This window comes from Hippoglossus hippoglossus, chromosome 22, assembly GCF_009819705.1.
Source record: "Hippoglossus hippoglossus isolate fHipHip1 chromosome 22, fHipHip1.pri, whole genome shotgun sequence".
NCBI classification, from domain to species: Eukaryota; Metazoa; Chordata; class Actinopteri; order Pleuronectiformes; family Pleuronectidae; genus Hippoglossus; species Hippoglossus hippoglossus.
The window spans coordinates 12,983,587-13,009,806 of NC_047172.1; the positions used below are offsets into that span (position 1 = coordinate 12,983,587).

Sequence of the window (26,220 nt, forward strand, 5' to 3'; positions counted from 1 at the left end):
TTGTGTTCTGATGAGTCCCATTCTATTTTAAATTGGATTACAAATTAACATTACATATTTTTTCCAGTCCTGGTTTCTCTACTTTTTTTACAGCTTCATATCTTTGGACTTTTAAAAAGTCTTTTTGAACTGTCAGTGTATCACTCAATGCTGAGAATAGATTTGATTTTTCAAAATGTAGTGAAGACCCTTCTGTATTTTAGCCACAAAAAAAACCCAGCATAATTTATTTTACATGTAGGGTCAGCGTGTGGGAGACAACTGCCATCCAGATACACAACATTACTTCACAAACTTTTTTAGAATATTATTAAATATGAACATTGATGGTCCATAAACTCTTCCTTCACAGCACTTTAGTTTGATGTTTTGGATGATTTCCTCACAATAGTGAAGCAAACACTATAAAATAAACCTAAGTGGAAAGTGTGAATAAGGACATCTTCAGTTTTAATTGGTCCTCTGCTGTATAACTCCCACAGAACCTGCTGTATTATAAAGGTTGTATACAACTGACAATGCAGTTATCAGTCATTCACATGCAAAGTGAATGAGGAAGCTGATTCATTGTTGTAGCTTTAACATGCAGCAGCATCCATTACTTTGAGTAATAGTTTGATTGCAGTGATCACTTGGATACACCTCAGTATTTCCTGCCATGCCATGAAAACAACATGTCTGCCATTGACAACCATGGACCAGAAAGATGGATACAGTTGATAGTCGCACATAAGGCGACCTTACAAGATTGTGAGCTTCAGAGTCACACAGAGTGAACACTGGAGATCATTCATCCCCAAGATGTTTATCTCAGTAGAAGACAGAAGGGATGTTTGATCCACTTATTCTATAAATAAATGTATGTATTATTAAAAAAAAGGCATTAATGATACAAAGTGGAAATTTCACATTATACTTAATCAAAGCTAAATCAAGTATTTACTTAAAAAAATACTTTCAATATAAAAAGTAAAAGAAAGGATTATCCAGGGTGACCTTTCTGATTGTGTTACATTCATAATGTTTTATCTGGTGAAGGTGAAACTACTTTAATCTGATTACTATGTATATATACTTATACTTCATGAGCTCATACATTTTATTAAAAAACGATGCATAATCTGAAAGAATGAGTCACTCTCAAATAAAAGCGTGTGGTTCGTTTACAAGAAATGTTGTAAAGCCGTCACGTGATTTAACGACAGTAATTTTAGGTAAACATTGATAAATGAAAATGTGCGGAGCTGCAGTTCCAATGGTGGACGTTAGGTGGCGATAACGCGCTGCTGTGATAAAGATTTGTCCTCGCAGGATACCGTACTTACAAGAGACTTACAGGAAAAAACATGGCCGCGGCCATAGCGAGGAGGGTGTCCGGTGTGTATCTACAATTTGACTTTCACACTTTATAACCTCGTTTGTCTTCTTTAGTAAAAGTGCAGCGGGTCACCTGTGTTTTATTGCTCTGAACCACAGGAGCGCGGGATGTAATTAATACAGATATTATCCGGGGGGGGGTCTGAACAGTAGCTAACAGTAAGGTCAGAGATGTTTCCTCTCATGTTTCCCTGTTGTTCTTGTGTATGTGACAGCGCTACTGAGGCCGCTGTCCGCCTCTCTTCGCCCCGGGACACCGCAGCTCCGTCAGCTCGCCAGCCTCATCCACCCTCCACCCCTCTTCAGCTCCGCTGCTGCAGCCGCCCTCCGCGCTCCTCTGCCGGCTGCAGCCTGTCAGACACCCCGCTACCACATCCTCCAACGGTAAAGACCCGGAGCAGCACTACCACACACAGCCACCATCACTGTCAGAGGGTTACAGTGTTATTAAGATCTTTAGAGTAAGATCACCACTCTGTGTGTGTCAACTAAGAGCTGACAGCACTTTAATATATGTATAGACTGTATGCATAAGGTTAAAGGGATAGTTCACCTAAAAATTCACCCATTGTCTACTCACCACTATGTCGATGGAGGGGTGGGTGAAGTGTTTGAGTCCACAAAACACTTTTGGAGTTTCAGGGGCAAACAGTGTTGCAGCCAAATCCAATTCAACTTAAGTAACTGGGAATACCTTCTTCAAACGTAAAAAAAACCCAACAAAAAAACCACAAAATGCCTCCATACTGCTCCTGTGGTGTCATTCATGTAAGCCGGACATTCAAAACGGCGTCATTTACACCATGTTTTTAGCCTAAATCTCCTCTGATATCCTCTAGAGCCATGTTCACGTTCGACCACACACTGCACAAGCTCGCGCCTCTATGCTCTCGCCCAAGGGGCACGTGACGATACTCGCGATAGCTGCAGTAACTGCTGCGGGAATCAAATTTGAATGTCGGGGCTTACTGACACTTGGATGACACCACAGGATCAGTATGGAGCGAAGTGGTCACCATTTACTTCAATTGTATTGGATTTGGCTGCAAAGTTGTTTAACCCTGAAATTCCAAAAGTGTTATGTGGACTCAAACACTTCACCCACCCCTCCATTGGCATAATGCTGAGTGGATGAGTGAATTTTCATTTTTGGGTTAACTATCCCTATAAATCATAAAAATGATGTTAACAGAATGGCTAATGGTTACCTTACCTTGAAAATTGCTCTGGCCGAAGCTATTGCCTGTTATGTTCAAACTAGGGGGAAGTGAGATACAGGTACGAACAGACAGGAACATATACAGTAAGTTTAATACCATATGTGGAAAACAGGAAGTTGTAAAGTTTAAGTTTTTCGCCTCCACCCCAACTCACAGAGGGGCTGTGTGTCCTGCAGGAAATATATAAACGGCATTGTTAAGCCATTCAGATCCAGTGTGAAATAGTATTTCTGCTCTTTACTGTAGTTTTATTAAGGTGTATTACTTTAATAATCTTAGCAGAGATGTTTTTATTTCAGGCTTAACTGAGCAGCAAAACTGGGAAACTCGCAGCTACTCACAGCAGCGAAAATGTGAATCAACAATCTCCAGCAGTATTAGTTTCTTTACAGTGAAAACACAGATACTTTTTTTCCTTCTTTTCCAGTGTAATTGACCTACGTTCTATTTAGGTATTTGAGGTTGTTGGTTATTTTAAATAGCAGTTGTTGTGCTTCTCTGTGTTGTTGCAGGGTGTCGGCTCTTGTTCCCAGTCTGACTCTGCAGCCAAGCAGAAGTCTGATCTACTATAGTCTGAAGAAGGGCAAGACAAAAACTGTCAAATCTGTCACACAAAGATTCATGAGGCTGCACTGTGGACTCTGGATCAGACGCAAGGTGCGTTAGTTTTACTGATAACCACCATAATCGCTGATTTGTTAACTACAACGCAATGGCCCATGTGACAGCTTGTTTCTTGTTTTAACAGGCTGGATACAAGAAGAAACTGTGGAAGAAGAAACCTGCCAGACGAAAGCGCCTGAGGGAGTTTGTCATCTGCAACAAAACACAGAGCAAACTTTTAGATAAAATGACAACTTCTTATTGGAAGAGGAGGAACTGGTATCTCGATGATCCATACCTGAAGTACCACGACCGGGTAAACCTCAAACCGTGATTTGATACGTGTAGAGGTGTCATGTTTTCTGTTCAAATACAATGTATAGATGTAATATACATAATAAAGTCAAATATGGTGGATGATTTGTGCTTTTGGGTGTTCTTTCAGTACAAATAAGACACACAGTCAACTTTTACTTGATATTTAATGACTGTAAATTGATTTAAACAGAAATATTGAATCCAGTGGAACAATTGACAGCCATAAACCATGATGTCATCACATCACTGCTTTGAGTTTATATTTAACAATCAAGTTTAAATTGAAGTCGTTGGACATTCTGGCCTGCCAGAACAAAAATTCTTAGGATATCTTGGTAAGTGGGGTTCTCTTCATCAAAAAGTCAAAGTGGCAAATTCACCAGTAAATAAGACATGTTATTCGAATGTATGCATAGCCAACTTAGTCATAACATTTCATGTTTCTTCTGTAAAGCAATGACAAAAGATTAATGTGTAATTGTTTACCAGCAATGCATCTGAAGAGGCCGACAGCTTCACACCAAATGAATCGTTGAAGAGATTCAATTTTCCTACAAATTAATAACAAACGTCATGCAATGATGTGTATCCGTCTATGCACAAATTTACAAATCTGGTAAGCAACATGATTTTTTTCTGTTTTACTTTGCACTCATTTTAATCAGCTCCAACACTAACACTTGATAATACTAAACACAATCTGTTTTTTTCTCCATTTCTCCATTAAAAGAACATTTTGTGTGCATAACAAGTGTATCTACAACAACAGTGTGAATGACGTGTAAACATAACGGTTGTACCTGAGAAGCTTTAGTTTCAAACTTCAATCCGCCTCGAATGATACCGACACGATGATGAAAATCAAAAATCTACTGCGTGAATCCACCGGCACAGTGACACGTCGTGTAAAACGCTGCCATGATTCAGGCTCAGTGAATAAAAGTACAGGATGAAAACATACGAAGAGTCACTATGCAACAGGAACTCAAATGTAAGTTTGTTAACCTGCAAACTAACAAAACACAGTCTGGTGAGTTTCTAAAGAACAGCAGAAGCAGGTCGAAGGTTAAGATCGTCTGGTTTAGTGTTGCTCAGTGAAGAGAACATTACACAGTGATTTCAAACATGGAAAAAATAAACCATGTTAGTTTACAGTAAATATCGATTTGTTTCTTGTCCGTTTCAGCTGCAGCTGAAAGTGACGTGTTCACAATTGGCCTTAAACTGACAAATAATTTGTGGCTTTTAAAAACCAAACAGTAGATTGTCAAAAAGAAAAAAGAAAGTCTGCTCCACTGAGAAAAACTCTTGTGGTCGTGACCTTTTTTCTTTTTAAATGTGAAACCAACATCATTACTTCCTATTTCTTTCACCACAGAAGAAATGAACTGGAACTTTGAAATTACTCATAATAATCTGCTACTAATTTACTATGATTATTGTGTAACTTTTGACCATTTCATTGAGCATTTAGGGCAGTAATTTATATTCTAGACATAGTGCAAACATGATTTAATGAGAACGTATATGTGTTACAAATAGTCACAACATGTGTAGAGACTTTTGATATATTTTTAAGTCTCTACTATCTTTTGATTTAAGGCTTTAATATAGAGGTAAATAACAGAATATTGTCCGCCACCGCTGTCTGACTCTTCAATAAGAACGTTTTATATTTGTTCGTTTGGCTGATTTCACAAAATCGTGATAAGATAATTCATCAGTGCAGAATTCAGCTGCTCTCAGATGTTTCTCCAGAACAGATACTGTCAATAAAACAACAACCACTCAGGTTGTTGTTTTTTAAATCCTTGGCTTTGAACACATTCTCGAGGAGTGACCGTGTCGTTCTCGAAACCAGCGGTAGGATTCAGTGACAGTACATTCTGCTGAACAAACAGTGGACTGATGACTGGGAAGACACTCATGCACTTGCCTGCCCTAACCTGATATATAAAAACCATTAAATCATAAAGATGAGGTACACACAAACTGTACATAAACACATGTTCAATAACCCACAAACTGAAAAAAAAAGTGTCTATCAGCATGGAGCCCATTCACTCATTTCTCTTAATTCAACCTCACCTGATTGATCACAGGCGAAATACTACAGATAGAGGGGTCGACATAGGTCACTTTGGTAATACCTTATTCCAAAGCAAGGCTGCTTCAGTCATGTAGCTTTTGGCCATTCAGTATTTTTTATTTTTTTTTACTTCTTGCAGCGAAGGCAGCTGGAGTCGTCTTGAGGACAGTTTCACATGGCTTCATTGTTCGAAGAAAGAGCACTCCTGGATCTTGTGAGAGGCCTTAAGACTCTAAGAGGAGGCTGGAAGGGGGGGGGGGGGAGAGAGAGAGATAAGAGCAGAATCAGATAACAGCCCAACACTTTATAAAGGATGCGTCTGACATTATTCTATATTTTTGCCACGTGTCAGCAAATCCCATGAAAAGACCAAAACCAACAATGTGTTCATACATATCTCAATTCACACTTTGTTTTGTCGTAGCTTGGCTGCAGCTCTCAGCCTCAAGTCCACTGGTTCCTTCTGAAGAGGAGACAGATGGTAGGAAATATTGCTAAAACAGGTGGAAGGAGAACCTTTTGGGGACTATTTTCAGCTGTGAATTAATACACATGCAGGGTGGTGCATCTCAAAAATAGTACGGCACTCAGTAGAACAGGTTCCTCTGCCAAGGCCCAACAGACCCCTTAAATTCTGGCAACCAAATTTCAAACACTCATAGGTATCAATATCAGATTTTTTTTTTCATCAAGATCAATTGAATCATTCTGTGAAAATCAGTGACAATGTCATAAAATCTCAGTGTTAAAGAAAGTGAAAACATTTCCTGGATCCGCCCCAAAATGTAATCGATTCTTTCCTGAACCCACACTGCCTCCTCCTGCCAAGCTCGGTGGTAATCTGTTTTATAGTTTTGGTGTGATATTGCTAATAAACAAACGCAGACAAAAACACAATTTCCTTGTTAATAAACTCCAAAGCCCATGTTCATCGCAGTGAAGGAACACGTCTGCCTGTTCAGCAACAGCAAATATCTATGGAGGGATGAGCTACTGAGGATCAGGCCTTAGCTACACAAACAATAAGTAATCACCTCCACCAAGGAGGTTATGTTTTACCAGTGTCTGTTTGTTCACTTATTTCTGGATTATGCAGAAAACGACAAAACCAGTTTCTACCAGCCTTGGAGGAGGGGTGGGGCGTCAGGGCAGGATTTGTTTTTTCACTTTATGTAAATATTTTTCGTGAGGAATAAATACTTTAGCTTATCAGACCACTTCCTATTGTATATATCTATTGTGCCTATAGGGTCTAAGAACTAGATACTCGTGAGTAGGAGTGTTTGACCTTGGCGGAGGTACGTGGTCTACTGAGTGCCATTGCAATAATTGTAATGTTGTTTTTGGTATTTTCATGTGGTTCGACAGAGAGAAAAAATATAAAATATTGCTGGATTTTTCCTTTTAATGGCGCTGCTTCATTTAGTTCACCACACCAAACAAACGGACATTACTGGTAGAACTGTATGGATGAATATCAGTTAATTCAGGGGATTGATTCAGCAAAACCATTTCCATAAACATAACATTCCAAACAGAAGTTATTACCAGTGGTGAAATACACTGCAAAGGAATCCATGTCAATGTCTGCCATGTTGGAATGTTTCCCATGCCACATTTCCAAAAACGTGAGTCGTAACAATCAGACATCAGAGCAAGATCACACATTCATTTGCACTAAACTACAATTCCACTGAAGTTAATGCATGATTCAGCTTCATCAGTGCAGAAAACCCTATTAGCAGGCAGACTATATTTACACAAGTGCTGAACCATGATGATTTATTTAGCCACACAGCGATGAGGGAATCAGTGAGTAAATCACCACTCTCAAGGGGCAGTTAGAATCAGGCAGCAGCTGGGCAGCCACGGTGACGAGGCGAGATACCTCAGGAGCCTTCCTCTTAACCAGCCTGAGCTGCGGGGAGCTCAGCCCTGCCTGCGCCTCCTTCCCCACCTCCTCTGACTGCTCCGGAACTGGGGGAGTGGGAGGTGAAGAGGGCGTGGAGGGCGGGGTGGACTGGGGCGTCAGTGAGAGCGTGAAGGGTGTGGACTCAGACTCAGAGGGTGAAATGGTCTGGGACAGCGACTCCTTGGAGTCCCATTGGTCCAACCCCAACATCTCATACTCAGTTACGTCAAAATCCTGCCCTGCACCGCGAAAACAGAAAAGGTCGGTGGAAGGGTGAACAACGTGTGAATCCTGTGACTGATCTAATGAGTCAAAGGCTGTTTGTTTAATTGCTGTAGTGCGGCAACAGATATTGGTCAGTTGGGATTATTATTAGGAAACTTCATATGACAATGCATCATCATTCTGAAGGCCACAGGGCAGAGGCCAAACAGGAAGTGGTGATAGGCAGAAACAACCAGTGCTGTCCTGATTATGTCTCTGTTCCTTTTCAGTATCTGTAAATGTATGTCTACTTTTATTATGTTATCTAGTTTTAGTTTTTTTTCCCTATTCTGCCATTTTTTGCAAATAGAGGACATTATCTTTTGAATCAGACCTGCTGTTATGTTCCTATTTGTTGACAATAAGAAAAATATAGACTCATACCAGATTTGTCCTTAAATTTGAGGGTTTAGGGCAGAGAATGTTGCACAAACTGTCATTTGTAAAATATGGGCTACACAAATAGCAGGATTCCCTTTCTCTTCAATGTACAGCTATCTTCTGTTCGATATTAATAACTGTGTCTAAATGTTCTTTCTAATTCTATTCACAATGGAGCAATTATGATCTGAAAAATAAAATACAACAGCGAGACCCTGACGAAAACAAACAACAACTGTTTTCACATGATGTCGAACGAGGAAGAAGTCCCTGCAGCTACATGTGAGTGTTATCACAGGACGGTTAGCCCGGCAGGCCTCTGAGGCCGGGCCTGCTCCAAACAGGAAGACAGGAGAGAGGGCAGGGGGCCACTCAGGAAAGCAGGGGCACTAAACAATATCTGTGGGGTTAAACAAGCTCGAACAGGAAGACAGAAATTGACATGATTATCTGTGTGACGCAAACCTGGCAGGCCCCTGTTATTACATCATAATGGCCCTCTCGTAGCTAAAGTGCTGAGAGAACAGGCATCATCTTACCACTTTTTTTATCAACACAGTTTTCATCTTGTTGGACTTGTTGCTTTTTACCGCCTCCTCACCCTTGTTGTAGCTCTCCGACTTGCTGCGCATCATAGTTCTGGTCCGATGCTGGGCTGCTTCGGACTGTGTGGTCTCGGGGCCGCTGTCCACGGGGTCCGACTGGTAGGAAGACAGATCCTGCATGCTGAAACTCCTCAGTCTGTCTGACAGGACACCTTGGCTCTAGGACAGGAAACACCAGGTATTTGTTTTAGCATCAATGTGAGATGTTTAGAGCATGGATAATTTTAAGAGCATTAATAATTGAATGCTGGCATCAGGCTACTTTAAAAACATCACTCAATAGACCTGCTTCATTATACGAGAAGCAAACAACATTATCATCCATTATCTACAAAGACCCTCCACTGTACCCCCCAGGTCACCACACTACAAAAATGTCCAGACTCTGCATTACCTTTGTTGCAGCCATGACGGCAGCTGTGGCCGCAACGTTTAGCCCCTTTCTCCCATAATGCACCAGTGTGTCATAGCTTTTGTCCTTGGCTTGGCAGATGTACTCATCGATGTCCTGACACAATGACAAACAAATCACATGATGAGCACATTTATCTCTCATTGTAATGTGCGATTCATTTCATGCAGTGTTGACCGGGCCTTTCCGAAACCGCTCGACTTGCATAATCAAATTCTCTGACTTATGAACCTCACAAAACATGATCGTCTGTTTCCTGACCCACACGTAGAAGGAAAGAGAGAGAGATGGAAGAACACAGTGACACTTCCTCTCCCCCCACCCCCTCCCTGTCCAGCAAACACAGTTTTAACAGCTAAAGTGGAAAAGTGAATTAGCACAAAGGCACTTTTGTTCTCCGGACTGCTGCAAAGCATAAAATTAGTCACAAACACCAGAGAGACTAACTCAGAGCACAGACTGAATATTTTCCCTGAAGTTTTCTCTTGAAGTGCGGCAACAAAGGAAGACACTTCACCTTTTCTTTTGAGGAAAGAGTGGGATGAACAAACTTCCTGTATAGCACGCTAGAGCCTTTAGTGTAAGGGGACAACAGCCACACCACAAACGCTATCTTCAGCTCATAGTAGAAAGGAAGCCTGGAATGGACACACAGAATGGCGGCAGAACAAAATGATGTTATATGGTTTCTTTATGTTCGTGACACAACCATGTTATGTGATAAAAACACAGTAGTTGCCACGGCCAAATCCATTAAACATCTGGCGTCACTTACCAACAGACAAACATATCCGTAAATACTTCCACAGTCGTGAATAGGGCAAATATTATCCAGTACATCATCCATTTCACCTGTAAAGGGTAAAAGAAATGATTAAAAAACAGATTGTAGGATCCTATTTTTAATATAATTAAATAATAAAATACTGTATATAAATGATATACTCACATATTCCTTCACATCTTTTGATTTCACAGCTTTGTAAGAGGAGTACGCTGGATATAGCGTCCCAAACACAAGTCTGAAAGACAGAGAGTAACAACCATCAAGTCCAGAAACAAAGACACTGCATCCCGACAGATATTTAAAACATAAAACCGAGACGGATTCAAATATAATTAATTGTGATGTGGACAATATCATTTTCAAGAAAACATCACTGTGGGATATTATGGATAAATTGAGAACGAGGTTAATTTTTCTGGTTTTAATGTCCTGTTAGTGAGGAAATGAGAGACGTTCTTGTGGGTAGAATGTCCTCCATTTGTCCTGATTTCTTTTGGTTGGATGATTATAATAATAACTGTATTTACAGAGCACTTTTCAACACAAAATACTGTACAACAAGACAAATGATAATAATAATAATAATAATAATAAGCGAGATAAAAGAACAATAATAACCTGGCCCCCCAGGTAAACCCAGGAATGTGGCTCCTGAAAACAGCATGTTTTTAGTTGAGACTTATAAGACAAGGCAGTCTCAGACCACCTTGTTTCCTCAATTCTGAAGTTTTGAGTTGTGCTTCTGGTGGTGAAGTTTTGTTAAAGCAGATTTTAAGGCAGAATGTTATGTTGAAATGAAATGTTGCTGCAATGATGCAACTTTATAAACCCATGAGGGTCGGGCTCTTCTGTGTGCATGACATAAAAAAATAAAGAAACAATCAAACAATTATCATGTATTGGATTTTCAAACTATGCTCTTGAAATGATATATTCAATGTCTTTTTCTATTGGTCATTGAGTTCATCACTGTCTTTTCTGTATTTGAGACCAGTAGTTGACTTTGTAGAGTTTTTTTGTTTCAGTGCATGTATTTATACAGTACAATTATTTGATGAGTCTTCTAAGCTGCACATTTGATACAATGGACAGGTTGACAGGTGAGATGAAGGTAAATCAGAAAACGTGCTGCAGCTCTTTCCTCCCATGAACTATGAACTCAATCATGCATTAAGTCACATTTCTGCAACCGGCTGCACATGATGTCCAGGTGACATGAGGTCAGATTTGCCCTCCATGGGGTTTCCTTCCTTTTCTTTACATTTCTATTCCTGTGCCGACACCTGTGCTGCAGGGAGACATGCACCCTAAGTCCCACAGTCAGGCAACAGCTGTGAGTGGTGACCTGCTCATGTTACAGAGCCACATCGTGTTGCAGCACCGAGGCCTGGAGCAGCTAACTGTCCTCTCACAGACTTTAGAGACAACAAGGACACTCGAAAATAAACGTAGCAGCTCTGCACTACAAACCTTAAAGGCTTCTCTTGGAGATTTAAACCTAAACGGGACCCGTACGAGCACATTTTACACAGCCAGAGCAAATCAGGCACAATTTAAGTAACAAGATCTTGCAGTCTAAATTTAATTACCTCACTATTTTGAGGTTGGGCCTTGCTGTTGGTACACTTCACACGGTCTGCAATGGCGCTGCTGATTCATGCTTTGAGCAGGTAGATATAGATACTGTAACAGATGTGATCTTATTGTTCAATCTCTGCAGCCATAAGGGGACATATTGGGATATATTCTCATGTGTTATGACATGAACAACTCTCGCTGTGTAACCCGAGAAGGCAAGACCCATCCCTTTTGTTTTTCTTTTCCAATATGGGACATCAACAGAGGATATAGCTCCCCTCACAGACCTGCTCCGGCCGTTTTACGCTTCTAAGACGCCTCTGATTTTTTTTCCTGCATCTGACTCATATATTAGCATGTCATGGATGATAAGATTTTTTCCCCTTGCCCACCACGTCAGTTCTTTGTCTATCTTAAAAAAGAGGCACTTGATAAACACAAAGCGTGTCAGGCTGCTGAACGCTGTTTAGAAGCTCCACAGGCCCGGAGCAGCATTCCTGCTCAAACAGCCAAGTACAATCCGGTGGAAATCACACTGTGGTCGAGTCAAAAAGGAATCTGCTCCCCTCACACCCCGAAGAATGATTCTGCTGGAATTATTCACGGGATTAAGGTGGAGGCGGCTCGTAAAGCGTGCAGCTCCATGGAGCGGCTCCAACACCTGCGACGAGCAGGGCTGAAATCCATCACTATAGGCAGAACATATGTTGTGGAATAATCCTAATTATAATAATAATAATAATAATAAAAACGACTTACACCACAACTCTAGAGATGATCCAGGAGACCATTGCGCTGGAGAGGCGACAGGACGCGCTGTCTGCGGGGAGGAGTTTCCTCCAGATGACAGGCGCGTCCAGGCGGCTGCGTCCGGACGCACACAGGCGGCAACGTGATGCAGGATAAACAGTAAGTGAGCGGAGCGCGGCTGTTGTCCATAGATGGCAGTGTTGCATTGCGCAGGCGACACTTACACCCAGCACGAAGAGGAGCCTCTCAGGCAGAGATATAGGATCTATGCAGGGCCTGATGGGCGTTATTGACAACCGATTTATTTACCTTTGGACCCCATCTCACCCACCCAGCAATCCCATGACGCACCGTGCACCAGTACAAAGGCAGCATTGTTATTTGTCCAGACATCCAGGGAACTAATCAGAGCACATACAGCTACAACACCTACCTGTCCCCAAGTTTTTGAAGTGTCTCTGGTTTAAACATTTTGAAAGTGGTTCCATGTAAAGAAAGTTTATTAAATGTCCATTTCTTTTATCACTTGGTGTTATTGAATAAATACATTGCATTTGAACCTTACACCACTGAATTTACACAGTGACTTAAAGTTCAAACTCTCTTTTGTGAGTGTCGTGAAATCTAATCCAAGTCGAGGGTGTCGACAGAAATCGGAACCAAAATGTTCAGCCATGAGATTTGGCCTGGCCTAGATATGTCTCTCCCTGTGGTCACTAACCTGTGGACAGCTGCACCAGTTAGAGCTACAGTAACTTCTCACTGTCCAGCCTGTGGCCTACATACTGGAGCCCGACAGCAGAGGCAAGGTTTTGTTACAGTACAACAAAAAGCCACCGAGGGAGGGCTGTGGCTGGTCGAAATCGAATCCTTTTGTTAGCATTAAAGCCGAGGGAAGGGCTTCAAAACAAGGGTGACCCAAAATGCACGACCAAAAAAAATGTATATTCATTCCTTCTTTAAAATATTGTGAAATATTCTCATCATATTACAGCTTAAATATAGAAAAAAAAAGAGAAATGTTTTTCACACATTTTTTTAGCAACTGATTATTGCAGGATAGCAGTCAGGGGACGGTGGATGACGTCATTTAACTTGTTCCCGATCGTACGGTTTGGTTTCACAGCTGCTGAGCTCTGGGCTGAGATTGAAAGTGTCCATGCAGTACAGTTTTTAACCTGCTGAGTGAGCTATTGCAAACCAGCAGGTTCAGATTTCCCTAACAGACCTAATAGCTAGCATTTATTGTGATGCTGAGGGGCTGACTTTGAAAAAAAGTTAGTATGATCATCACTGGGATTAGAATAGATGTAATACATTCTCCTTGTTGGCAAACTTTGTTATTTAAAGTTTATTTCCGTATTTTTTTCCTCATTCACATAGAAAAATTATACACACAATATTTCCACGATACATACGATTCTGCACTGACCAACTTTTCCATTTCCTCTGCCTCTTCCTGCTGAGAAGGAACTCAACCGTGACAGGAAGTCAAAACATTTAACACGCAGAATGTTAATGCAAAGAATGGGTTAGGGCAATGTGCGTGCATTTTTCTGACAAGTGTATTTTCACATGTATGACCACATATAGAATAGACACCTTTAGACTGTACAGAAAATAAAGCAATCATAGGAGAAATCCACCCTTTGTCGATAGTGTTTCAGACATTTCAGGCTAAGCACTAGTAAATAGAACAGCTGTTGCTTACAAACCAAAAGCTAAGAGATAAGAACTACTGCTGAATAATGATCCAGGATGTAATTCATGTGCAGGATGGATTCATCTGAAATTATTCAATTATTTGTTTGGATCATAAACACCCAAGTCCTCCACCAACAGTCCATAACTCAGGACGGGAGAAGAATATGATGAAGCACTGTAGGCACAGCAGGCTTTTCATACTTACATTATATACACTTTCTTAAACCTTCTGTTTGACTTTGGATAATAAAGACTTACCAAGGAGTTTCACCTTGATGATAAAAAACAAAAAAGCAAACACACCTTTTCTTCTAGCAGAACAAATGTTCTATAAAAAACAACTTTTTAAAGTTATTAACTTCCAAAGCACAAAGTTAATCCCAACTGATTATGTGAATTGTAATAATAGTTATAATACGAAGCACAGAGGATGCTCAGCACTGTAAACCCTACACCAGAGTTCTCTCCGTCCTTTATGGAGTGAGTAAACTGACTTGAATGCATCAGTTACAGTCCACCTTAGCTCCTCAGAGCTGCCAATCTTGACTGCATCTCTTCAATGTCCTCCTCCGATTCTTCATCGGAGGCCGCAGTGGCTCCTGCAGGCTCCATTTCAGGCAGGGCATCGACGACTTTGCTCGGTGCTTTACCAAGGGCACCTAGCACAGCAAATACAGATATGACAAAGCTTTCAGTGTTATTAATCTGCAGTATAATTGTACCTGTGGTTCAGAAGCTAGATACCAAAACTTTATTGTAGAACAGGGAAACAAAGACGTGCTGTTTAAACAAATATTTGTACCTGCTGTGATCTCAAAGAGGATCTTGTCCACTTCCTCCTCTGCTTCCTCCTCCATCTCCTCCCCATCCTCCATGCTCTCAAATGTGTCTTCCAGCATTTCCTCAATGATTCCAGCCTGAAATATCAACACGAGTACACGATAAGATGGTTTGCCAACTTTTTCCGTTGTAAGACAGAAAGTTTTGTTAGTGATCCGAGTCAGCTGCAGAGTTAAACGTCTTGTTGTAACTTGACTGTAAACATGATCTATGTATGTTGGATGCTGCTGCCGACCTTCATCATCTCCTTTGACAGCTCCCTCATTGTGGCCTGGATCTCTGGGACTTTGATGAGATTCTGCATTGCTTTCATGACCTCTGTGCTCTTCTGCAGGGCCCCAGCTACACGCAGTAAAGCTAGAAATGCAGAAATACACATAAAGTTGACAATGTGGACTTAAAGATGAAAAAACATAGCTGCTGTACTCTGAAACTCACCAAGCTGATTCTTCATACTGAGCATCACAGAGTTCATGTGGGCTTTGGAGGCGTAAAGTTTTGTGACAGCCCGTTTTGACTGGATCATCTCCTTTGCGAGGACCACACACACATCCCTCTGACCCTTCTTGGCAGCATCTTTGATAGATCTTTTAACTTTTTCTTCCTCCCTTTGAATATCTGAAAGAAAAGGGGATGTCAGTACATACAAGACAAACAAATTATTGTGATTAACGATTAAGTCATTGACTGCAGGGATAATTCATTCATTTGTTCATTATTCAGCAAATCTGAGTAATGAGTCAATACTTCATGTATAAAAATTATCAATACTTTTCACTAAGCAATACTAAATTAACATCTTTATGGACAGTAAAGTAATTCAGTAGGTCTCTGGTCAAATCTGTGTGTTTCATTAAAGTGCCCCCCCTCTTCTTTTAGCTTATAACAATTGGAAATGAATTATGTATGTAATTCATGTCATTGCTTCGAGATAATTAATTGAAACTGAGTCAAAGTAGATGTATAAACTGGTGATAATATCTATATTTATATTTACTGCTGTTCTGTGGTGGTGGCTTCAAATATGGACTGTATCTTACCTCGAATCTGTCTGTCAATCACTCTCATTTCCTTCCTGATTTTCTGAGACCATTCAGTGATCTGAAATGACACACAGTGTTATTACAGGCTGTATTAGTGTGACCTCATCAGATACTGTATGTTTGTAATGATCGCCTCAACATAAGTTTTAACACTAAACTAAAACGACGATGAAGATGATCCCTGCTAAAGTGCAACACAGCACGAGGCCAGCCCGGGCGAGACAAATCAGGGTTTGTTTACACTGGCTGACAGTAGACTTGTGCTAGCTTACATGCTAACCAGCTAGCTCTCAACACACACACCAAAATAGCACAAATATCTCGGATGATAGCGGATATAAACAAGCATATAACCTTTAATACATTAGTGACGATGTAACCGGACGTGTCAGGGATTGTTGGGTTATTTCTAACGGGCATATCGTCTCACATTCAATTAGCGAAAGTAGCAACAGTTTGAACGAAGCTGACTTAAAGTGACAGCTAACGCTAGCAAGGCTAGCTAAAGGCTAATCGTTTTTCCCTTTCTAAGGAGGAAACTCTGAAAGACAGTGGTGGCCCTCAGCTGTCAGCACTCACCAGGTCTTTGGGTGGTTTCTCCGTTGATCTGCCGAACAGTCCCATGGTGGCTATCGGGTTAAATGCCGAGCTAAGCTACCTGACTAAAACTAGCAAGTTAGCTCAGTTTGTTAGACTGCCACTTCCTGTTCTCAGGCCCGTGAGGCTGCGTCCCAACATGAAGGAGCAGCATCCTGAGCGAGGAAACAAGGGTTCAAGTCAGGGCCTGTGCTTAAGATGTCACTTTAGGGGAGTGTTGTCGGATTTCACTTTCATGCACAGATGAATAAATGAATGTCGATTGGTGTGATCTTATGGTGGAAAAGTGGAGCTAAAGTGAACTGCTGGCGTGAATTAACATAAGATAAGATAGGACAAGATAAGATAGACTTGATTAATCTCAAGGGAAATTCTTGTTCCATCTTTAGATATATATAATATAATAAGATTATACAGTAATAGTACAATATACAAGAGATTAGGCCTACAACATACTACAACAATTGAATATTAAGTATAAAAGAATATAATTGAAAATACAATAAGTTATGTGAGGCAATAATCTAATACTAAACTAAACTGGCAATAGAAAGTAGTAATGTCAATGGGATTAAGTACTATGGGAGTAATATTGAACATAATATGATGCTAAACGTGGTAATATTGCACATGAACAGTAATATTGCATATTAATATGTATTATTGCACATTGCATGTTTTTTTTCTAACGTTTTAAGAATCGGTCACCATGTACTCCAATTGTATTCAATTTGACTGAAACGCTGTTTACCCCTGAAACTCCAAAAGTGTTTTGTTGACTCAAACACTTCACCCCCCCCCCCCCCCCCCCCCCCCCCCTCTATGACATAATGTTGAGTAGACAATGAGTGAATTTTCATTCCTCTCTGAACTATCCCTTTAAACAAGGGGGGGAAACGTGCCTTTATTACCTGTGACGTATTCCCCTGTGAAGGTGGATTGGGGGGAGGGTGGGGGGGGGGGGTTCTAGATTCTTCCGTCATCGGTTGGCTGTCGCACCAATCACGTAAGGGCGATGGGTGCGATGCAGCCAATCAGATGCGCTCGCGGGCGGGCTCCGGCAGCATCGGTGTGGTGGAGCCGCTGGGTGACGTAGAGGCCGCGGAGCAGAGGGAGAATCCGCCCTGCGCATCACCGCCACCCGGGAGCAACTCTCTACGAGTTGGCTATAAACAGCCGGACTTACATAACAGCGAGTAATTCAGCGAGCGCACTCTCCGCCAGCTGCCTCGCATATATTTCCCAAAAAGCAGAGGAGGAACGGACGGACACATTAAGTATACATATATACATTTGTTCCCATAGGTGTCAAGTGCGGTCGTTGCGTGGCGTAACTTGGAAGAGCTGAATCCAAAGAGCGCTCGACATGTCAGTGGTCGGCATTGATGTGGGCTTCCAGAACTGTTACATCGCCGTGGCGCGGAGCGGCGGCATTGAAACCATTGCCAACGACTACAGTGACAGATGCACGCCGTAAGTATATTGACGGACATCCTCTTCATCTTCATCATCGCTGTGTGTCGCGGGCTGGATGAGAGTTTGTTACGCAACGCGTGCGTCTGGAGGCGCACTGGCTGAGCGCTGGAGGCCGCAGGGGGCATGACGGTGGTGATGGTGATGAGGCCTGTGACTCCTGGTTTATTCACCGTCACAGCAGGTTACTGCGGGTCAACATGTCGCTTTGAGAGACGAGCCTCTCCTCTCCTCTCCTCTCTCTCTCTCTCTCTCTCTCTCTCTCTCTCTCTCTCTCTGACATGTCCCCTTCAGTGCGCGTCAAGTTGACCCCGATCAGCAACTCAAAGAAGACATGTTATCCAGATTATTTTGCATTTACTGGATATCCTAGAATAAATGAAATAGGTTGACACGGAAATTGTAAGGCCTTAAAAAAAACACACACACACACACACATCCATGCTGCCCTTCAGGACCAGCTCGTGCAGGAATGAAATCCACGCATCATGATAGTGGCGTGGCTTTATTTATTTATTGAGGATGCAATGAATCCTCTTGTGTCATAATACAGAGACAGTTCTGCCTCGGAAGGTAGTTTTTTTGCTGCAGCATCCTGAAAACAGGGATCCATAGTGAAGGGAGATGAGCCTTGTTACTTTAAATGATGAGGGATATTGTTGTGGCAAGGTGAAACTAGGGAGTGACTTGTCACTGCCAGCAAAGGTGAAATAAATCCCTACACCCCCCCCCATGTGAACAGACACATTCATCTTTGTCAGTATCGCAGTGATTAGTGTTTGTCTGCTGAGAGTCTAATGAGACCAGGAGGCCTCTTAGTAATTTATTTTCTGCACAGGATGAGCTTTCTTTGGGAGCCGAGCTGTTCCGTCTCACTGCCCTAGTTTTGTGGCTCTCCCTCAGACTCCCCTTGCGATATTTCCCAGCTCGAAATCGGCCCCTCATCACCCGACGTCTGTCTGTCACAGTTCTGCTTCGTCACATCTGCCACATCTGTTGCAGTAACAGGATTATTTCTGTTGTAGCGTCCCTAATTCGCTGATGTGTGTTTGTCTTTCATCAAGGGCTTGTGTGTCTTTGGCCTCCAAAAACCGCATGATTGGAAATGCAGCAAAGAGTCAAGTAAGATCATCCATTTGTTTTTGTCTTATCTGTGTAATAACATCAACATTACACAATGAAACGATAAGACACACTGTCGCTAACGCTCTTATAATTCACATTTACAGAGGAACTACTATGACTACTTCTATTTTCTTATTGCAGATTATCACAAACTTCAAAAATACAGTCCATGGCTTCAAAAAGTTCCACGGCAGAGCATTTGATGACCAGTTTGTTCAAGCGGAAAAACCCAAACTGCCTTACAGCTTACATAAACTGGCCAATGGAAACACTGGAATTAAGGTGAAGCACTGCACAAACTTCTAGCACCCTCAGTTTCTCCCTGACTCTGATCATTTTGCGCTGTCATCGCAAACCTTTTGTCATTTTAATTCAGCCACGATGCTGACCATGATGAGTGAGTGGGATTCACTGATGTCTACAGATGTCTTCATTGTGTTTGCAGGTGCGTTATTTGGACGAGGACAAAGTGTTCACCGTCGAGCAGATCACAGGGATGCTGCTCTCCAAGCTGCGGGAGACGTCAGAGAGCGCCCTGAAGAAGCCCGTGGTGGACTGTGTCATCTCTGTGAGTGATGGAAGACAGAAAACCGTCGACATTAATACACTTTGTGGTTCAGCGACACACATTGATTGGTGCTCTGCCTCATAGGTCCCAAGTTTCTTCACGGACGCAGAAAGACGGTCGGTGTTTGATGCATCCCAGATCGCAGGGCTGAACTGTTTACGGTTAATTAATGACACCACTGCAGGTCAGTGCTCCTGGATGAATTGTAACAGTGATGTTTCAGGAAAGGCTGCACGGGACTAAGATATAAGGCGTCTCAGTTTTTGTGTTTAAAGGAGACATAATATAGTTTCTCAGTTTATCTTGTCTGGCACGGCCCCTAACAAAACCAGGGAAAGCGAGAGTAGAAACCGACATTTCCTACATGTGCCGGAAGCGGTTGACCAATCACAGCAGAGTGGGCCAGCTGGCCAATCAGAGCAGACTGGGCTTCATCGGGAGGTGGGCCTCAGAGAGACAGGAGCTTAAACCATGGGTTTCAGACAGAGGCTGAAAAGAGGAGCTGCAGCAATGGACAGTATGAAGAAAGTGACGTGTTTTCTGAACATTTGAGCATGTTAAACTTTTAAGTAATATCCCAAATAAAGATTATGGACCTGAATATTAGCTTAATATGTCTCATTTAAGTTTTTAGACGGTACCAACCTCTGCTGATGTCATATCATAATAGTAAAATCTCAGCACTTTACGTATTAAATAAAAACACAGTTTCTTTTGAACAGTGGCTTTGGCCTATGGGATCTACAAACAGGACCTTCCTAATCCAGAAGAGCGGCCTAGAAATGTGGTGTTTGTGGACATGGGACATTCATCATTCCAGGTCTCAGTCACAGCCTTCAACAAAGGCAAACTCAAGGTTAGCATTGAATCTTTTCCCACCTTGATCTATCAATCCATCCACACCAGCGCCTTTAAACTCCAAGCTCATTGTCAGTCTGGTCCCTCAGGTCCTTGCCACGGCGTTCGACCCGTACCTCGGTGGGCGTTGCTGTGACGAGGTGCTGGTAGATTACTTCTGCGAGGAGTTTAAGGGGAAGTACAAACTCAACGTGAGGGACAACCCGAGGGCTCTGCTGCGGCTGCACCAGGAGTGCGAGAAGCTGAAGAAGCTCATGAGTGCCAACTCCTCCGACCTGCCTCTGAACATAGAGTGCTTCATGAATGACATTGATGTTTCTAGCAGGATGAACAGGTACAAATGTGTTTAGATTGTTTTCTTCTTAATGCTCATATCACCATTGTGCGAATTTTTGCAACGTAATGTTTTTTTTCCTCTATTTGTATCCTACAGGGGCCATTTTGAAGACATGTGTGCTCAATATCTGATGAGGGTAGATATGCCACTGAAAGCAGCGCTTGAACAATCAAGTATGCCTTTAAACATTTTAAATGTATTCGTCTGAATAACATAAATGAAGAATCTACTAAAGCCCTGTCTGTGTTTCGTGGCAGAGCTAAGCCGAGATGACGTCTATGCAGTGGAGCTAGTTGGAGGAGCCACGAGAATCCCGGCGATCAAGGAGCGGATCGGAAAGTTTTTCGGCAAAGACATCAGCACCACGCTCAACGCAGACGAAGCTGTAGCAAGAGGCTGCGCACTTCAGGTATGACTCTTCACTCACATGGATTGCTAATGTTTTGCTTCGGTGTACTATAATGCAGTAAATGTGTGTCTGTGTGTGCGACGTGTGGGTGTAGTGCGCAATCTTGTCTCCAGCCTTTAAGGTGCGCGAATTCTCCATCACTGATGTGGTTCCCTTCCCCATCACTCTTCGCTGGAAATCACCAACAGAGGATGGACTTGGGTAAAGACATTTTAAGCCATATGAGACAATATGTTTTAATGTTGTGATTAAGCGGTGTACTTACTAAATCAAGCTACAGCAACCAGCGTGAAGATACATTCTGTGCCGACTGTGTTGACCTTCAGTCTGACTTTTCTCTCTCTCTTGCTGCATTTACAGCGACTGTGAGGTGTTCAGTAAGAATCATGCTGCTCCGTTTTCCAAAGTAATCACCTTCCACAAGAAGGAGCCCTTTGACCTTGAAGCCTTCTACAGCAGCCCTGCAGAGCTCCCGTACCCAGACCAGAGGATAGGTACGGCATGGATCCCATTCTGCGCTCTGAAAGATACAAATTATTGTTAGGGATCCACTTCTTAGTCCAGATTCACAGATTTTAGGGTTTAAAACTATGAATATATGTAGCTTTTACATCAAGGAGAGTGGTGCATTTGTTCTTGGAAGTTGTTTTGGATAGGGGGGCATTGTGGCTGAGTCCCTGTGGGAATCTACAACCTAGATGGTAATTAGGAATAAAGCACAGATGGCTCCTGTCTGTGTGAACATGTGTGTGAAGGGTGTGTACTCTCAGGTGGATTATCAGTTAATACCACCAACTGCCTTCTACCTGCCTGTTCAGGGGAATATATAGATGATCACAGCTCTTAAAAAAAAACAACACTCGTTTGTTTTCTTTCCATCCATCAGGATGTTTCTCAGTACAGAATGTGGTTCCACAGCCAGACGGAGACAGTTCTAAAGTGAAGGTCAAAGTGCGCGTCAACGTCCACGGCATCTTCAGTGTGTCGAGCGCCTCTCTGATCGAGAAGCAGAAAGGAGAGGGAGAGGACATGCAAATTGACTCGGAGCCAATGGTGCAGAATGAAGGCCGAGCAGAGGAGCAGGTAAAGGGATTTTATTTTGTCCCCGCTGCTTAAGTGAGGGCAAAGCCAGGCAGTCAGCCCCCCAGTTTGATTCACAGTGAAATAGTCTCTTCCTTGCCTTGACATCGAATCATTTGCCATCATTTGTTTCCAATCCTTCTTTTGAGAAAACGATTTAAATACTACAAGTAACCAGGCTTGAATAAAAGCAGCTGAATGTGTGTTGTGTCTCAGACCAAAATGCAGGTGGACCAGGAAGGTCAGAGCCAGGGGGATCAACAGAACGATGAAAATAGTTCCAGCAGTAAGGTCAGTGGAGCTTGAACTTTGGTTTGCGCTTCTATTTTTTTTTAAGACAATACAAGTATCCTGTGTTTTTACAAAATGTGTCTCGTGCTTACATTTTTAAAAACCAGATTTGACAATTGAATGAAGTGATGCAGTCCTACAAAAAATCTTCACAAAAATCTTAAAAAAAAATGTAAATACTGCAAATCAATGTATTTTTTCTTACATTAAATCACGCTAGTTTGTTTGAAAAATGAAAAATATGCTGTAGGTTAAGTTATATTAGGCTTGTGGCTAAAAGGTCTGGTTTTATTGGTTTCTGATCCAGGAGGGTTCCTCTGGGGAAAAGCAGGACCCAGCAGCCGGGGGAAGTAAGCCCAAAGCCAAAGTGAAGAGTGTTGATCTTCCCATCGCAGCCAACAACATTCGACAGCTCGACAGTGACGTTCTTAATAACTTTGTGGAGTATGAGGTAAGAGCTCCCGATGGCCTTGGGAGAAGCGGAGCCGTGGTCGGATTGAAATGCTGATGACCTGAACACTAATGGACAAAGTGGGGTTAAAACTTGATATGTGCTGTGTTGGCCTATTGTGATCTGACTCGTCAAATTGCCATTATTTTTTTCTGAGCACTATTTGTTTAAAGAAGAACCCACAGTTCAGTGATCACTAATTGGTTTAATCTTTTTTATATTGGAATAGCTTGCTCCACATTTTTGCCCTCTGCTAATAAATCTGTGGAATAAGGTTCTCCTAACTAAATGTTTAAGATAAGGGAGCTTTAGGTCTGTGTCTTTAGTCCATTACACATGCAGGTCATGTCTTAATATTTGATTTTATCACTTGTCTTAATGGCAGATTTGGAGATAAGATTTTTTTTAATCGCAGCCACTCATGACTTTCTGGAAGCCAAAATCATTTTCTTAAAACCACTTAAAATCTAAGTCGGTGCATCAATCTCTGCTTATTTATTAGTGAAAACAAAATGCATATATTACAAATCTATAACCTTTTCATTAATCGGTATCCTGGTTTAAACTAGAACACACTTTGTCAGAAAGGTGTTAATTAAACTCTGAGATCTGTTTTGATGGCACTGTTTGTGAATGTGATTTTATGTTTTGTTATTTCTTTGATGTTACCAGACCTCATACTTTGGCCATTGTGTGTTTGTGTGTTCTTTCCTTACAGCGTCAGATGATTGTTCAGGACAAACTGGTGAAAGAGCGGAATGATGCCAAAAATGCAGTGGAGGAGTACGTATACGATCTGCGGGACAAACTGTGTGGAGTGTATGAAAAGTATATCACTGAGGAGGTAGGTGCTGCTTTCTTACGCACGTTCATAATATTAGTCACCCTGATGTAGTAAAGTAAATGATGTTGTATATGTTTGAACCTCACTAACAGGACAGTAACCGTCTGACACTGATGCTGGAGGACACAGAGAACTGGCTGTATGAGGACGGAGAGGATCAACCCAAACAAGTCTATGAGGAGAAGCTTGAGGCACTCAAGGTTTGTTTGTATTTCTTCCAAGAAAATGTCTGTTTTCAACTTCAGATATGAACTCACTTGGCTATATTGAGGCATTTGAAAGGTTTTTAAGTTTTTTAAGTGACATTAACCACCAAGTATTTTTGCAGAGGTTGGGTGAACCCATTCAGGATCGGCATAGAGAGCAAGAGGACAGACCAAGGGCTTTTGAGGAGCTGGGAAAGAAGCTGCAGCTCTACATGAAGTTTGTGGATTCATATAAGCAGAAGGTAAATTATTGTTTTTCTCGTGATACAGTCCTGTGATAAAAAATACAATGTTTAAAAATGAGACAACTTGTTTTCTCAAAGTGTCACAGTACAAATGGGTCTCAGATATTGAATACACTGCTCTGTGTCGCTCTTTCTATCTGACTTTGTGTAGCTCAAATGCTTTTTTTAATGTTTCTGTGACACTGTCACTTTTAGTTTCATTGATAGAACCAATCTTAATTCATTTATGATTTATTTATTATTTATAATGTTTTAGAAATTAATAAATAAAGCATAAATAAAAAAGCACTTCCTCTCCTAACATCTTTAACACCCTAACAGGCCTAAGTAGCTCTTATTTCTGCACACTTCACCTGATACCCCACATGTTATCTTATTGAACACTTTAAGTACTTGGTACTTACACTTCCAGCTCTCTCTGAAGCCTTAGTGTCTTACCCCAGTTCATGGCCGCTTCTACCAAATGAACAAAATGTAAATGTCAAGACCTATAAAATAATTTTCATGTCACAATCTCTTTCCCAGGATGAGCACTATCAACACTTGACTGCAGAGGAAATGAGCTCCGTGGAGAAGTGTGTGAATGAAAGGATGGGCTGGATGAACAGCAAGATGAATTCACAGAGCAAACTCACTATAACTCAAGATCCCGTCGTTAAAGTAGCAGACATCATTGCCAAAATACAGGTATTTGAATTAATTCTTTCTTCCCGTAGAAGTGATGAGATCTGCCGATTTTTATAACCTTTTGCCAACAACCCTCTGCACTTGCACTCACCAGGAACTGGATGACGTATGTAACCCAGTGATCAACAGGCCAAAGCCCTGCGTGGAGGAGGCCCCCGAGGTCAACGACCAAAACAGCGGTGCTCATAACGGCCCGACCGCCAAACAAGGAGCAGAGGGGAAGGCAGACGCAAAGGGAAGCCAGCAGACAAAGCCTGGCACGAAAGAGATGGAGGTGGACTAAGATCTGTGTCTGAGACTGAGACTCGGCCTCCATCACTGCATTTACCACCACTGACCATTTAGACAGTAGAAACATCGATACCTGGGACCATACTTCAAACCTCACCAGCCACTTTGTGGATTTGTTTTTTGTGCCCCTCATTGGACCTTTTGAGGTTTTTCTTCTCAACCTTTCATCCTCATGTGTGACAATGGTGTGCTTTATTCTCTTACTTAATAAATCAAAGAATGATGCAATAGATTAAACTCTGATCCTGACGTAAAAACTGTTTCCTCTGTACCGTACAGCAAGGTGCGCTTTGCATTCCATGTGTCTCATAAATGTCGAGTATCAGCAGTTAATCCTCTCACTCATAAGAGAAACAGTCAGCTCTGTGCAATCAGTTACTATTGAGGAAATATTAGTATGTATGCAATAATACAAATTATATATATTTGTATTCAATGAGTTTGAAATGATGTTCATGTTTAGAGACTGTAAATAGTATTTTAGTAAATAAAAGCAGCCAGCATGTACATAAAGAACATAGTCCTAGAATTAACAACAGCAATGCTTGACACATCAAATATCTTTAGTAAATGATTGGTTGGCTTTTTCTTTTTCTTGCTTTTTCTATTAGGGTTTAAAGATGGATAAAATAAAATACATTTAATCTCAAAGTGACAAAATTTCTTTACACTGAAAAATATCAGATTTTCAGCAGATGAACCTGAAAGTAATTTGCTGAGTGTTTATTGTATCATTAGTCAGAGTCATGGGATGAGGTAAGGACAACTCACTGTGGAGGTTACATACTGAGATTTGTTGAAAAAACAATTAAGAAGGACACTGGTTGGCTAATGGCCTCTGAAACTGAAAGAATTACATGCAACAAAGAACTACA

At 41.6% G+C, this 26,220-nt stretch overlaps 4 protein-coding genes across 8 annotated transcripts; 2 read left to right on the top strand and 2 right to left on the bottom strand.

The window, feature by feature from the left end:
• The first annotated feature begins 1,272 nt into the window (after window positions 1-1,272).
• mrpl35 (mitochondrial ribosomal protein L35) lies at window positions 1,273-3,614 on the top strand. Its single transcript, XM_034576462.1, has 4 exons — window positions 1,273-1,377; window positions 1,593-1,761; window positions 3,110-3,254; window positions 3,346-3,614. The coding sequence occupies exons 1-4, from the start codon at window positions 1,347-1,349 to the stop codon at window positions 3,532-3,534; spliced, it is 534 nt and encodes a 177-aa protein (XP_034432353.1). The 5' UTR covers window positions 1,273-1,346; the 3' UTR covers window positions 3,535-3,614.
• A 54-nt stretch (window positions 3,615-3,668) lies between these two features.
• Window positions 3,669-12,463, bottom strand: reep1 (receptor accessory protein 1). Of its 2 annotated transcripts, XM_034576461.1 has the most exons (9): window positions 12,306-12,463; window positions 10,131-10,203; window positions 9,957-10,033; window positions 9,699-9,819; window positions 9,164-9,277; window positions 8,766-8,928; window positions 7,496-7,758; window positions 6,001-6,070; window positions 5,727-5,850 (listed from the first exon to the last, which is right to left on the bottom strand). In XM_034576461.1, the coding sequence occupies exons 1-8, from the start codon at window positions 12,335-12,337 to the stop codon at window positions 6,011-6,013; spliced, it is 903 nt and encodes a 300-aa protein (XP_034432352.1). In that variant the 5' UTR covers window positions 12,338-12,463; the 3' UTR covers window positions 5,727-5,850; window positions 6,001-6,010. The 2 variants fall into 2 exon arrangements, with proteins under 2 accessions (XP_034432351.1, XP_034432352.1); XM_034576460.1 differs by lacking the exon at window positions 6,001-6,070 and having other exon boundaries at window positions 3,669-5,850.
• Window positions 12,464-13,632: 1,169 nt separating this feature from the next.
• chmp3 (charged multivesicular body protein 3) lies at window positions 13,633-16,617 on the bottom strand. The gene is made up of 6 exons (XM_034576886.1): window positions 16,463-16,617; window positions 15,881-15,941; window positions 15,279-15,458; window positions 15,076-15,197; window positions 14,803-14,917; window positions 13,633-14,659 (listed from the first exon to the last, which is right to left on the bottom strand). The coding sequence occupies exons 1-6, from the start codon at window positions 16,505-16,507 to the stop codon at window positions 14,520-14,522; spliced, it is 663 nt and encodes a 220-aa protein (XP_034432777.1). The 5' UTR covers window positions 16,508-16,617; the 3' UTR covers window positions 13,633-14,519.
• A 913-nt stretch (window positions 16,618-17,530) lies between these two features.
• Window positions 17,531-25,597, top strand: hspa4l (heat shock protein 4 like). 4 transcript variants are annotated; one of them, XM_034576833.1, is made up of 20 exons: window positions 17,531-17,676; window positions 17,786-17,953; window positions 19,018-19,075; window positions 19,220-19,360; window positions 19,524-19,646; window positions 19,731-19,830; window positions 20,369-20,502; window positions 20,594-20,838; window positions 20,938-21,014; window positions 21,099-21,250; window positions 21,345-21,451; window positions 21,611-21,744; window positions 22,137-22,333; window positions 22,547-22,621; window positions 22,929-23,072; window positions 23,791-23,916; window positions 24,009-24,116; window positions 24,245-24,364; window positions 24,893-25,054; window positions 25,149-25,337. In XM_034576833.1, exons 2-20 carry the CDS (start codon window positions 17,847-17,849, stop codon window positions 25,335-25,337), a joined length of 2,499 nt encoding a protein of 832 aa, XP_034432724.1. In that variant the 5' UTR covers window positions 17,531-17,676; window positions 17,786-17,846. The 4 variants fall into 4 exon arrangements, with proteins under 4 accessions (XP_034432724.1, XP_034432723.1, XP_034432726.1 ...); XM_034576832.1 differs by having other exon boundaries at window positions 17,556-17,953; window positions 25,149-25,597; XM_034576834.1 differs by lacking the exons at window positions 17,531-17,676; window positions 17,786-17,953 and adding an exon at window positions 18,747-18,863 and having other exon boundaries at window positions 18,927-19,075; window positions 25,149-25,597.
• The last annotated feature ends 623 nt before the right edge of the window (window positions 25,598-26,220 follow it).